Raw genomic sequence first — 14,475 nt, 5'->3', positions numbered from 1 at the left:
TGAAATAAAACTCTTACTTTTCAACAAACTTATAAAAACAGGAACTTGAAACATGAAAAATGAAACTCCATTTTCCAGATCTCTGTCTTATCAGATTTTGTTGTGTTATTTGCAAAATTTCCTTACATAATGGTTTCTGTATATCTGGCTACATATTTTTTTCCTGTACAGTTTCAGGGTTTTAAGGTTTATTTAAATCAAATGAATAAGCTCACTTTTCTGTGGAAGAGAGAAAGAAAGGGTAGAAGGAGGAACTGGGGGTGAAGGAAAGTTGGTGGAGGGTCTGTCAATATTCTTAAATGTTCTTAAGAAAACTACAAGCCTAAACAGTTTCAGCACTAGTAAAGAACTAAATCGTTTTCTTATCACTCAGAAGGCATTCACAGTGGCTTGGGGGAGATGGGCGATAATGTTTGTGGTTTCAGGTACCTATCCTGAGCTAAGAGCTTAGCGCAGATAGTACATTTGTCAGCAAATGATGACTACACTGTCTCCTCACTTCTCCCACCTTAAAGTTCTCATTATTTGAGCTCCACTGCACTGATGCTTCCTCTTGATCTACACTGGGGAGAGCAGTGAAGAAAACTTGCCCTGAGAAGGCAGCCTACAAAGACTGGGGTGGAGAAGGGCCCACCCTTCACAAGGCCCTCTTGGGAAGCCTCAGCTCCAGTGTCAGCCCTGGGAGGTGGGAGGAGCACAGGAAGTGATGACCCTCTCTGGCTTCTCCTCCCACAGAAGCCCTGCCCCCCTCACGCTTGGACTGTGGAGAGGTTAGCTTTCTTTCTCCTCTTAGTTCTGTCCTTTGGCTAATGTAAAAACCACGTAGATGCTACTGAGTAGCTTTTTGTGCTTGACAAAAGTGCATAGATAGAAGACAGGGATTCCTGGCTGGGAGGAGGGAGGAGAGCTGAAGATCCCTGCCTGGGCTGGCTGATCTAAACAGTCAAAGTGGGAAGCTGAGTACTTGAAAGAGGATTATACTCGCACTAGAAATAAGCAGTAAGTGAGCGAATAACCATTATGGCTTAGAAAAGGATTAACCCTCTTGGGGTTATGGGGTGAACTAGAAAAGTATTGCTTAACTCTAGGGTAAACTGTAAGACTTCTGACTCTGTACAATTGTGTGCTATTTGGAGACTAAAGACTTGAGTACAAAATCAGAGCTTTAATACCTCCTCTCACTCTTGAAAAATGCCAACTTCTACTTGCAGTAGTTAGACTTATATTCTCTTTCCTTAACCTAGCCTACCCCATCCCAACCCACCCACCCCCCCAAAAAAAATTAATGCTAAATCAGACAGGGAGTTGGAATTAAATTGGAAAGACAGGATTTGGTATTAGCAGAAATTTCAATCTTGAATCATGTTCTGCGAGTGCTGACATCATTAGATCAATTAACAGTACTTTGCCATTCGCAAGGAAATCTAAGGCAGGGCATTACAAAGGAAAATTGAGAGCATTATGGCGAAGAGTAGTCTATATGCGTAGGACGAAATGTAAAACTATGTAATTAATAATAGATGGGTTTTTGTTACATCATACTGTAACAGCAGTCAGAAAAGGATAGAAATTACTTAGGAAAGGAGAAATATTAGTTTCTGTGACTTCTGCTAGGCAAAAATTTTACAATGTTTATAAAGTAAGACAGTGATACATAGATACTTTAAATACTGTCGTACTTCACAAATACTTTTGCTGGGTGAGATCTGTGGTTCTCTGGTCAGCAAATTCTGGCAATGAAGCCACTGCTGCTGGTGCAAAGAATTCTGGGATGTCTGACAGTGAAATGGATGAAAGGACCCACATCCCATCTCTACTTAATGTTCTTCTGTCCAGAAATCGGGTCATGCAAGTGAGCTACTTGGTACGTATACAGATCAATATCAGAAAAGTAATTCTAAATGTTTTGCACTATAGGGTCTCTGGACACATATTATGGCAAACAGAGAACTAAAAAGATACAAAAGCAAAGTGAGAGGAAGGAAGTCAGCTTGGGTAAAGCCAACTTTGTCCTTTTTGTTTTCTGACAGTTCTGAAATGGAACTTCAGATGAGGACAAGAGTAATAATAGAAAAGCTGGCCATCTGTTCTTCTCTTAGTGGCTAAATTCATTAATATATGAATGAGAACTTGGATTTCTTTCTTTTTTTCTTTTGTACATCCTAATAGTTGAAAATCATCACAGGAAAACAAAGCTAGGAGGTTGGAGAGAAAAAGTGTAAATCTGGTTTTGCAATGGTATGGGGAGAAACATAAGAATTGTCACTGGCAGTGTAAAGATTTATGTCATGCTTGCTGAAGGATATATTCTCCCAGTGACACATGGGTCCTAAATAACAGTAAGTGCGCACATAAGGAATATTTGTAATTCCCTTAATTCTGGTTTATGTAGTTAATACTTAAACCAAGGGTGGCTAAAAAATAACCTTGAACTACAGCTAAGTATGTAATGATTGTTTTCTTTTTCATATCAATTCTCTAAGAGATACTTTAGTTTCTGTAATTATAAAGAAGCAGTGTGTCATTTCTGGTATTTCTATAGGCTCATGCTTTTAAGAGAAACAAAATTTTCAAAGATTCAAACATGTTATCTTTCTCTGTTTACTAAAGTAGTTGCCACGGTATATGTCTTTTAACTTTTAAAAAGTACTTGAGTTGTTAATTTTTAAATGATTTATGAGCAAATGGAGGTAATCTGAAGATTTATTATCTGAGTTTTTGATACTTAATTTTATTCTTAAACATCTGTGACATTAAAATAAAATATTTATTAGTTGAAGTTTTAAGCACTCTGCCATTAAATTCCATTTAAACACTAAGAAAAATATTCTTGAACTCTTGCTCATTTATCTCAACATTTTAAAAATCTTGTCTGAAACTACAGAATTGAAAAATAAGCACAATACTGCTCAGAAAAAGGGTGAAAGGTATGATTTGGATGAGAGAGGCTAGACAGAAATAATGTATAATTCTAAGTCAAACTGTTTAATGATAAAAACATTTGGTGTTTCCACAAAAGACTGACATAAAGAGTGATGTATTAAGACAAGTGTACAAAGCTAAGTAAAGACTTTAAAAGTACTAAGTGGAAATTTTAAATTATTGATGAAAAAAAAAACTAAATGACAATTTAAATTATTCTTTCACAAGAAAAGTAAAGAAAAAGGATATGGAAAACTAAGCAGTGACGAAGACCTCGAAATAATTGTTGATCAAAAGCAGGTAAGTGAATGCTTACATACATTTTCTACTGTCACGCTAGATTTTTGACAGCTGAAGTGCACTGAGCGCTCAGTCTGACCCTGGTGGTTGTATTAGCCTGTCTCACTGAGGCTTGAATAACAAGATAGATTTTTGAAAGCACCTAACTATCCCCTTCTTATATTATGTCTCTTCTCATCATTCTACATAATTTCAACATTTGTGCTCCATATGTTAATATAATGAAAAATAAATCAGGGCAAGTTGAGAGAATTTGGGATTAAAAGCCCCAGTTGAACAATGAATCGAAGTAACAACGATTTTTGGGGGGGCGGAGGGGGTTTAAGAAATGGAAATACATTGTTTTGAAAATAAGCACTACCATGAGTATAAAACTGTGAATGTTATTTAAGGGAAGGAAAAATGAAAGACTATAAAATTTGATTAGTTTAATAGGTATTGATAATTTAGTGTCAGATTATCTGCAGTAAATTTAAAGGTGATTTTTTTTTTAAAGAGAGCATTTAATATTATGTAATATTGACTGTAATTTGATAAACACCTCACTTGGATTTTTTTTTTTATAAGCCCATAAGGTAAAATGAAAACTGTAATAGGCCATAAACCATGACATACTAGGTAATGGAAAGTATCCAGCTCATGCCACAGAACTGGCATTAGCCCTTAATGTCTTTGTTAATTATCGGTGAGCCAGGGTAACTGCATGACTATTTAATTGTATAAGTGCCACTGATTCTGATGGTGCTGTGAGCTCACAGGGAGATAGAGAAGCCATTTTAAGGCATCTCACAAATGAAGGGGCTAGAAAGAAAGCTGTCAGCAAGAAAGGCAAGTTGAATTTGGACAGCTTAATTCTGCAGTTTATTTTGCATTGTGATCTTCGTACTAGGGGAACCATTGTGTTTATTTCTGAGAACAAGGAAAATAGCCATCAGAGACAGCAACCAAGTAGCATTCTGATGAAAGGGCTAGACCTTCCTGGTGAATGAACTTGTAAAATATGACTGAGTGTTCTATAATGACGTACGTATCTATGCATTTCTGTGTTAAAATAAAAATCATTACTTCTTCTTTATCATGGAGAAGTTGAATTCTTACTCTTTTTTTGTACTTCTTTATTGTCACTCTACTCCAAATTCCGCTTTCCTTCCTTCCTTCCTTCCTTCCTTCCTTCCTTCCTTCCTTCCTCCCTCCCTCCCTTCCTTCCTTCCTCCCTCCCTTCCTTCCTTCCTTCCTTCCTTCCTTCCTTCCTTCCTTCCTTCCTCCCTTCCTTCCTTTCTTCTTTTTTTCTCTCAGAAACTCCCTTGTGTTCCAGCTAAAATGTGTGATTTCCAAAATAATAAAATCATGTGTTGAGATGTTTGGAATTGAAAGCCAGCAGAATCATCCTTTCTCCCCTCTCATGTTATTATTCACATTTACAGTGAATAATATTATTACAGATTTACAGATTTATTATTTATTTATTTACAGATTTATTATTACAGATTTACAGTGACTGTGCCGATATACTTTTAGTAACTGCATGGCATCATTAAAAAGAGAATCCACTCCTTTTCTTCCTTGGAAAGTAATACTTTTCTTACAGGGATGAAAGGAGAGAGAATTCTATTTGTCCAGTCATTGTTTGTCTCTGTGGTTAGGATGTCTGCTCTGGTGCCCTTGTGCCAGGTGGCACCAGTGGGCAGTGATCCAGCTTTGCTGAGTCATTCATGTCAAAACATGTCTCAAACAATGACTAATTGTGAATACTAGTTGGTATAAAATACTTTGGTGTTTGCTGTTGGCAGTAAGAGTAATCTTTCCTTTGGTGTTGATGTGAGCAAATCCTAGGTTGAACCCATCACAGTGTTGACACCTTGAAGTGAAATATTTGGAAATGCATTTTAATTTAATCTTTCAAATATGGTAAAAAACAAACAAACAAAAGCCCAGTTCCTTCTGATTTTAAGAAGCCAACATTAAAGGTGTATATATTTATGGGTATTTTAAAAGATACATTTGTTCAGTATTATGTCATCTCGTAGATCCTATCTGTTACGTATGTTATACACACTTAGACTTGTTAAACGTACTTACTAGACACATGTAAATGCATGCTACTTGGGGAGGAATATTCAGCTTATACTTTGTATATCTTTTTAGAGATATGACAGAAATATGCTGCTGAATCTTCCTATCATTATAAATAGCTTTTTTAGTTAAGTGGCACTAAAAGAAAATGTAGAGCAGATAGAATGCTGTGTTGAGCAGGAATCTACTAATGTCATTGAAGCAGTTTTTCAGAAGCTGTTGGTCTCTAAGTGCTGTACAGCTATATGCCATTGTATCACTCATGGAGTCTGCAAGTCTTATACTTCTACAGAGAGTTCACGGTTTTGCTGATACAAGCACATTACTAACAGAACCGGCACTGACTATAAGGATCTTGTTCTTCCTATCTGCTCAAATGCAAGCGAGTAAAAGGTGATTTCTGTGTTCTTTCTACATGAAAAAAAAAGTAATTTTCAAAATGTTTGAGGTTTTATTCTTAAAAAAGCAATGCAATATTTTAGTAGCTTCTTTGTGAAATTTTATTACCAAAATTTTATTTTAGATATGTATAGAAACATTCCAGAGAATTCTTAGATTATCATTGCTGTTCTAATGTCATAGCATATGTGGCATAATAATGCCACATGACACATACTATATAATCATATATCTAATGATCTAGTTATAAATGTGTCACATTAGTATTGAATTTAAAATGTTTAGAGACTGGAACTTAATGAAACAATTCTAAAACATATGATAAATACTTGACAGAAGTCAAGGTCTGTTTGCAATTTTGTCATCGATAAATTTGTAAGTTTCATTATCTATCAGATATAAAATCAACATTCTTCAGCTGGGAATTACCTGGAAATAAAAAATAGCATTCATAGACACCTGGCATAATAGTGTTAAAAATAAAAAATGGCAGGGCTGGCAGGTAGTGTGCTGCTTTGCCATGTACATGGCCCAGGTTCCAGCTGAGCCCCTACCACACTGAAGGAAGCTTTAGTGCTGTGGTCTCTTTTACTCTCTATGAGAGAGACACAGAGAGAGAGAGAGACAGAGAGAGAAAGAGAGAGAGAGAGAGATGGGAGATTGAGAATTGAAGGGAAAGTTAGAGAAGGGATAAAAGGAGAGAAAGAGGGAAAGAAAGAGAGAGCCATGGTGACAGCCTTCTACAACAGAAGGTGCCTTTTAAGGCCCTCAAGTTATTGTCTAGCTGAATTCCACTTGTTAACCTCCTAACCTTGAACTTGTCTGAGAGTTTGCCTGATTTCCTTATTTGTAAGGTAGTACTCTGCTTTTCATGCCTCCTAGACTTTCTTTGAGGTAAAATTTATAAAAGAACTATGTGAGCTGTAAGTCATTGCAATATGCCTTTTATTTTATGTGTGTGGACCTGGGGTTTCACACATGTACAGTTTATTTTTTATTTTATTTATTTATTTATTTATTGCCTCCAGAGTTATTGCTGGGGCTTGGTGCCTGCACTACGAATCCACTGCTCCTGGAGACCATTTTTTCCCTTTTGCTGCACTTGTTGTTATTATTTTTATTGTTGTTATTATTGTTGTTGTTGGATGGGACAGAGAGAAATCGAGAGAGGAGGGGAAGACAGAGGGGGAGAAAAAGATAGACACCTGCAGACCTGCTTCACCACTAGCAAAATGACCCCTGCAGATAAGGAGCCAGGGACTCAAACCAGGATCCTTACTCTGGTCCTTGTGCTTCATGCCATGTGCACTTAACCCGCTGCTCTAACGCCCGGCCCGCAGATGTGCAGTTTTTATCATCCATAGTCACTTCTTTATTCCAACAGAAAGATTGCAGACAGACAGAAACCATGACACTGGAGCTTCCGCTGATGCCACAGCACCTCCCATGTGATGCTGGGGCTCAAGCCCAGAGGGCAGTATGCACATCCTGCCCAGTCAGCTCTCTGCCCCCTTTATGTCATTTTACTTAGTCATCACCAGCTGTGTTAGTCAGCTTGTTGTGCCATCACAAAATATCATAGACCATGTGACTTGAACAACAGGCACTTATATCTCCCAATTAAGAGACTGGAAGGTTCATACACAATTCATTTTTCTGGTGTGGTCCATTCCATGTCTTTAATGAAATGAAACAATGTCCCTCAAGACAAATGTCTACAACACTAAAGTTAACAGGCGTGTATCTGAGCACCCTTCTCTTCTCTGCACAGCATGAGAAGCACCAGGGAGAGGGAGAGCACATACTTTTCCTAGTCTCAAACCTTTCTGACTGTCTCCTCTTGAATTTGTCAGAGCAGCCTGAGCAGAAGTCAGTGGAAGCTACAATGTGTGTGATCCAAGAAGAGACCAATTCCAAGCTTCTACCTTGTGTTTCCATTAGATGGGTGTGTGTGTGTGTGTGTGTGTGTGTGTGTGTGTTTGCAGTTCTAACCTAGTGGTCACTGCAGGAATGGGTTCTAATAAAGAACATATAGGCCATCATGGAGAAAAAGGAAGAAAGAGGAAAACCAATTAACAGGAAATGATACCCAGCCTCCTGTGTGTACGACAGATATCATGGCTGTAACACCACCTATGGTGCTGGCCTAAATCTTAGACTCACAGGTTGTAAAGAGGGCAATAAGGATTATTGCTTTGTAGTTACTACCATCTGGCCTGTGCTTTTTATGCCACATCAGTGTAGTGATAATTTAAATATAATTCAGATCCCACGTGCCTCTGGAGAGTCTTATAAATCATGAAGCACTGTCTTTCTTGGAACCCTGTACTTGGTCACCATGGTCAGAAACTCCCTCAAGAGTTACACTAAGGAGACCACCTGGTCAGTCTGAAGAGTCTGAGGCAGTGTATTCTGGGCCACTAGAAGAGCAAAGTATGCTCTGTGTCTACCATCGCCCTCCTTGATGGAGGCTCACTGATGGGTTTCCTCAGGAAAGATAGATGAGATAGTTCCATGAAAGGAACCTGACTTATTAATTGACAGAAATGACTGAAGTCTTCCCCATTTTCTGTCTTTCTGAAGTCAGCATTGGCGCAAAGATTTCACTCCATGGCCCAGTTAGTGCCATCTCATATCATGAGTAAATACTGTCCAAGAAAAAGAGAAAGTTTTCCACTCAATTAATAGAAACCATTCCTGGAATAAAGGATGGCCATCCTCTGTTTTATTCCTTAATGTTCCCTATTTGTGCCAAGTCATGTAAAAATAATTCTGAGTTACTGGCTGTTATTTTCCTTGTAAACTCACAATAGTAAGTTAGTGTTTTGTTTAGCCTTGTGCATTTCAGTTAAGTGCGCTAACTTAGCTTTACCTCTGATTCTAGGATAAATTGCAAGGGCAGACATAATACCTTCACTTCAGAGTCTTCTGGTGTGATAACTGAAATCACATAGATCACTGATATCACATGATACAGAATCACGTAGATGGAGAATGTGAAGGGTCACTCTTTATAGACTGACACAGACGTGGGCTGGAGAAAACCAGAGTAGGAGGCATTTCCTGATTTCTAGTCTTGGTTTTGCTGCTTGCATCACAGAAGCTCTTAGAGTGAACAATTTTAAGTTCTCTGAAGTTTCTGTTTCTTCGCCTGTAAAATGGAGTGGTACCATCTGGCTCTGGTATCTGTTGTGAGTTTCAAATAGGGACGCACTTCTGGGAAGCCTTCTATACAGAGCAGCCTTTGTTGGTGAGAGCTTGGACTAGAAGCCAGGGCCACCGCTGTTTGTCTCATGCTCTTTCCACCAGCAGCCCATGCTTCCTGAAGGTCTAGTCAGAAACTGTATTCGCATCAAATTTTCTCTTGGTTTCCGCCCACTGCTTTACTGTCAAACATTCTGCACACCTCCTGAAGGACACGCTGGGATTTTCTGACCTAGTGCATTCCCAGCTTCTCTGTCACTGCGCCCGTTGAACATTGTAAATACAAAAAAAAGATGTTCTGTGGACTTCATAGTCAGGCGTTTGAATGAACTCTGGATGGAAACAAGCTTTCACCATGCTGGTGCTGTGTTACCCAGGGAAAATGAATCTGCCTCTCTGAATCTCAGACTGTTCTGCAGTAAAGTGAGGAAAGTACAGCCAACTTCATGAAGTACTAGGAAGGATGAGGTCTTCTGTGTATGTAAATGCTTGGCGGAGCAAGATATGTCGTAAGGGCTTTATAAGTACGGGGCTGGGTGGGTGTGGACGTAATGGTGGAACTCTTAGGCTTATGAGTTGTAGAGTTTCACTGGAGGCCATTAGGATTGAGTCATAAATTTAGAAACAATGAAGTTTATTTTGAGGTTACAGATACAAATGCTTCCTTCAATCAGCCAGGGGCAGAAATGAGGGGACTCAACTGTGTACAAAGAAAAAGAGAGGACTGTGGCCCCTGTCGCCAGCTGGCTCCTTTGGAGGAGGCAGTGTCTACACAGCTCTGGCTAATTGCTATCCTGTTGGAAATGAACGCAGTGTTGTCAGATCATTTTCCAAGAGAAGTAATTAATCTGCTTCTTAAAAAAAATAAATAAATAAGATTTCTGGGGTTGGGGATGCAGGATAATGATTATGCAAAAGGCTTTCATGCCAGAAGCTCTGAGATCCCAGGTTTAGTCCTCAGCACCACCATAAGCCAGAGCTGAGCAAGGCTCTGGGAGGTCACAATCTCTGTCTATCTCCATCTCTATCTCTGTCTCTTTATCACTATCTTTCATTAATAAATAAAAAAAATTAAGAGAATATTTATTAATGAGAAAGAGAGAGAGAACCAGAGCATCACTCTGACACATTCGGTGCCAGTGATCAAACTCAGAACCTCATACTTGGTAGTCCAGTACTTTATCCAGTGTGCAACTTCCTGGGCTGCTCTGCTACTTTTTTTTAGACTTATGTATTTAATCAATTAGTAAGAGAGGGAAAGAGGGAGGCCATAGCACCAAAGCTTCCTCCAATACGGTAGCGGCCAGACTTGAACCTGGATCACACACAAGGAACAGCACCACCCTATCCAAATAAGCTATTTCTCCTGCCTGCTCTGCTACTTTTTAAATGTTTAGAATCAGCCAGAAAATTTAAAGGTAATGTGTAGCCAAATAAAATAATGTGGGGCTCCTTACAGCCCAGGGCTTTCAGTGTGTGGCCTGTTAATAATCGTGAGAATCTCTGATCAAAGGAGACTAGGGTGTTGACAAGGCTGGGGTGAACTCTGGATGGAACAAAGCTGTTGCCCCTTGTGGCTGTGTTGCCTGGGAAAATTAATCTGGCCCTTTGAGTCTCAGATTGTTCTACTGTAAAGTGAACAAGGTACTATCTACTTCATAAAGTACTAGAAAGATTAAGTATTCCATGTATAAATGTTCTATCAAGTAGGTAGTACTCTCTCTCTCACACTCACACACACTCCCATTTTATATCCTTGAAAATTCACCTTAGTTGATCTGACTGAAATAATGGGGGTTACTTAAAATTCTCAGTTGGCCTTAAATCACCCAGGAAACTCAAGTGCCTCAAAGGGGAACCCATTGACCACTTAACATAATATGTAGAAAACAGTCATTTGGTGGGAAAAAAAATAGAGTAGGTGCTTATAAGCAAGTGGCATTGCTGATATTGCCAGTTTATTAAGGATTTTTACCACTTCTGTTCTTACCAACTTAGCATCTCAGAGAAGAAATAAGGCCCCAATGTATCGAATAGCAGTACCGGCATTGCCCACCAGCCCATCTCCCTGAATTTTCCAAACTATAATACAACTCCTAGATCTCAGTTAAAAGCTATAATCCCTCTTGCTAGAGGACCTGGGTATAAACCCTGGTCCTCCCCTGTAGGGGATGATGTGGGGGTGGAGCTTCACAAGCAATAAAGCTATTCGTCATTCTCTCTCTTTCTCTCTCTCCCCCCCCCTCTTAATTTGTCTCTGTCCTGTCAAATCAAAAAGAAAAAAAAAGAAAACTTTGTCTCAGGGAGCAATGAATTTGTCTTATAAACATCAAATCCCATTGATAATCCTGTGGCAAAAAAAAAAAAGGCAAGAAAGAGCATCAACATGTATATAAACAGCATTTAGTTCACCACTACAAGTTCAATTCCACCTGTCACCATCACCACACAATTGCCCCCTTACATTCCAGTGGACCTGTCCCCCCTTCCCTTCTGGTACCCAGTAATTGGTCTTATAGCCCCAAAGTTCATTTTTGTTTTAGTTAGCTCATCAATTGGTGTGTTTTCTCGACATTCCATATATGAATGAAATCACCAGGTGTGTTGCTTTCTTCACCTGGCTTCCTTCAGCAAGTATAATGCATTGTAACTCCATGATATTATAAATAGCAGGATTTCACGTTTCTTAAATGGCTGAAAAGTATTCCATTGTGTTCATTCACCACGTCTTCTTAATGCTGCAGTGTCCATGGGGGTAGAGCTATCTCCTTGAATTAGTGTTTTGGAATCATTGTAATAAATGTTAAGTGGAATAGGTAAATGGTAGGGAATTTCTTCCATTGACAAGTATCTGTATATTTGCTTATTTATTTATTTTCCCTTGTTGCCCTTGTGGTTTTTTTTTTACTGTTGTTATAGTTATTGTTGTTGTTACTGATATTGTCATTGTGAGACAGGACAGAGAGAAATGGAGAGAAGAGGGCAAGACTCGGGGGGGGGGGGAGAAAGATGCAGACCTGCTTCACCACCTATGAAGCAATTGCCCTGCAGGTGGGGAGCTAGGGACTTGAACCGGGATCCTTATGCCAGACCTTGTGCTTCATGCCACACGTGCTTAACCCTCTGAGCTACCACCAGACTCCCTGTATATTTGCTTTTTTAAAGGTAATGTTAATTTGCAAGACAATTTTTTTTTCAGGGGTACAGTTTCTTCTCTGCTAAGTGTACCACCCAGGTACCAAACTCCTTATTTATTAAATGGGGAAAAGGTACTGGCAGTATGTTTAGTCCCCAAGAAAACAATCGCCAAATTGAAATGACACAAACTGGCACACTGAGCATGAAGATGATAGGATATATGAAAATAATGGTCTAGGACAAGACAGCTTAACAGGAGAGGTGGCTATTTGTAATACAACTTGAAAAGAATCATTCACCCATCCACTTGGGGAATGTTTTTGTGCCTTTACTGAAGGGATGGGGGCTGGTGCAGGCTTTGTTGTAGTTTAAAATAGGTCTATCTGACCAATATAAACACTGCAGAATCAGAGATGAAAGGAACTTTGGAAGAGAAACAAACCCAGCTGTTTTATCTTTTTGTTGTTCTTTTTTATTCTGCCAAATTTTTGCTCAGATTTTTCTTCTCCACAGTTTAACCACTCCAGGAAGAATAGATAAATAGGTGGGTAGATGATAGCTGGATAGATCGATCGATCGATCGATGGATAGATAGACAGATAATAGCACTGTTCTACTGCTCATGAAGCTTCCCCATGGCGTATTGCTCTCGTGTGGTGATGGGAATTAGCAACTGGAGAGAGGGGGCCTTCAGTCTGGATCTCACACATGGGAAAGAAAGGCTACTGGCTGAACTGCCTCTTATCCAGTGGTTTTGAAATTGTTTTTTTTTGAAACACTTTCCCAGACATTTTAAATGAAGGTAATGGTGTAGGAGGGTGTCTGTGTAAATGACAGCACCCATTAAAGAGCAAGCTACCCCAAGGTGTGCAGACAAGCTTTAATTTATGAAAGAGTGTGTCTGCTGGGAAGTTTAATTATATTGATTCTACTTCAAGCAAAATAAACAAGTCTCAGTATAGGAACATTGTCTGTCACTAAGATACTTCATGACAGTTGAAAAATAAGAACAGAAGGGAAAACACAAAGCAGAACTTGGATTGGGTTTGGTGTATTGCACCAAAGTAAAGAACTCGGGTAGGGAGAGTGTTCAGGTCCTGGAACGTGATGACGGTGGAGGGTCTAGGTGGTGGGTTAGAGTGTTATGTGGAAAACTGAGAAATGTTACACATGTACCAACTGTTGTATTTTACTGCCTACTGTAAACCACTTAGCCCCTCAATAAAGGAAAAAAAAGATGTTTCAAGTCACAAGAAATACTAGAACTCAGCTCTGCAGATTCTAGTCAGGTTGATTCATCTACCTACCTTCCTAAATTAAGTTACCTTTTATACTTTCTTCTAAACTCTCTAATATTTGTAACCAAGCATACTAATCAAGCCAAAATATGACTTGAAAAAAGTGTCTATTTCAGAAGCCTCACTCATTCAGTTTGTCTGACAGATCCTTCATGAAAGGATGTTTATACGAGACACTTCGTAAAGAAGTTCTCACAGACCTCTTACAAAAATCTATGATAGCTTCTCGGTGTTTATCAGGGTTCATTAACTGAAGATGCTTTAAAGTGGAATTTGCAATCTCCTAAAAGATCCAAGATTAGCAAAGTGTCCCAGGGGTAGGGAGACAGCATAATGGTTCTGCAAAAGACTTTCATGCCTGAGACTCTAAGGCTCCAGTTTCAATCCCCAGTTCCACCATACTAGAACTGAGGAGTGCTCTGATCTCACTCTGTGTGTCTCTCTCTCATTAAAAAATAATAATAATAAAATAAATAAATAAAGCAAAATGTCCCCTCCTTATCAAAGAAGTTTTTCTAAAGCCCATTTTCTCGAGTCTTCTATCTGGATTGCCTTCTCATCTTCATCACAACTGACTGGTGAACTCTGTCCATAATTCAGCATCAGACTTTCAAGTTGATCCACGCTGACTTGAGATGCCAGTGCTTCTGTCTAAAGAGCCCTCCGCATGAACTCGCTGATTGCTGACTGGATCAGAGTCTGTTGTCTGAATGATTTTATTGAAAATCTTTTGTAGCTGGAAATATTTATAGTGAAGTGATTTGTGTTACAAATTCAAAATCTAGGGCTGGGGGTGGGTAGCATAATGGTTACGCAAAAAAATTTTGTTATTGTTCTTATGCCTGAGGCCCCTGTCTCTCAAATCTAGCTCTCAGCATCTATAAGCCTGAACTGAGTAATCCTCTGATTAAATAAATAAATAGACAAAAACAAACTGAAAACTTACTAAGTAAAAATGACAAGAGACCAGGACTGGGCAGTGGTGCACTTGGTTGCGTGCTTGTGTTACCACAATAAAGGACCCAGGTTCAAGTTCTGGGTCCCCATCTCAAGGAGGAAGCTTCACAAGCAGTGAAGCAGGGCTGCAGGTGTCTGTCTCTCGCTCTCCCTTTCTATTTCTCCCTGCCCTCTCAAATTCTCT

General features: G+C 39.2%; 1 protein-coding gene across 5 annotated transcripts in view; it reads left to right on the top strand.

The window, feature by feature from the left end:
* Positions 1-680: 680 nt before the first annotated feature.
* Positions 681-14,475, top strand: part of PEX5L (peroxisomal biogenesis factor 5 like) — a 208,635-nt gene continuing 194,840 nt past the window's right edge. For 2 of the 5 annotated variants that reach the window (XM_060172016.1, XM_060172015.1), the window contains exons 1-3: positions 682-770; positions 1,725-1,864; positions 3,151-3,222. In XM_060172016.1, the coding sequence (XP_060027999.1) occupies positions 707-770; positions 1,725-1,864; positions 3,151-3,222 (276 nt within the window). In that variant the 5' untranslated portion in view covers positions 682-706. Of the gene's footprint in view, positions 771-1,724; positions 1,865-3,150; positions 3,223-14,475 lie in introns of all 5 variants that reach the window. The other 3 variants (XM_060172018.1, XM_060172017.1, XM_060172020.1) reach the window with 3 other exon arrangements.

This window comes from Erinaceus europaeus, chromosome 14 (genome assembly GCF_950295315.1).
Source record: "Erinaceus europaeus chromosome 14, mEriEur2.1, whole genome shotgun sequence".
In the NCBI taxonomy this organism is placed as follows: domain Eukaryota; kingdom Metazoa; phylum Chordata; class Mammalia; order Eulipotyphla; family Erinaceidae; genus Erinaceus; species Erinaceus europaeus.
This window is presented reverse-complemented; position numbering and strand designations above follow the sequence as displayed.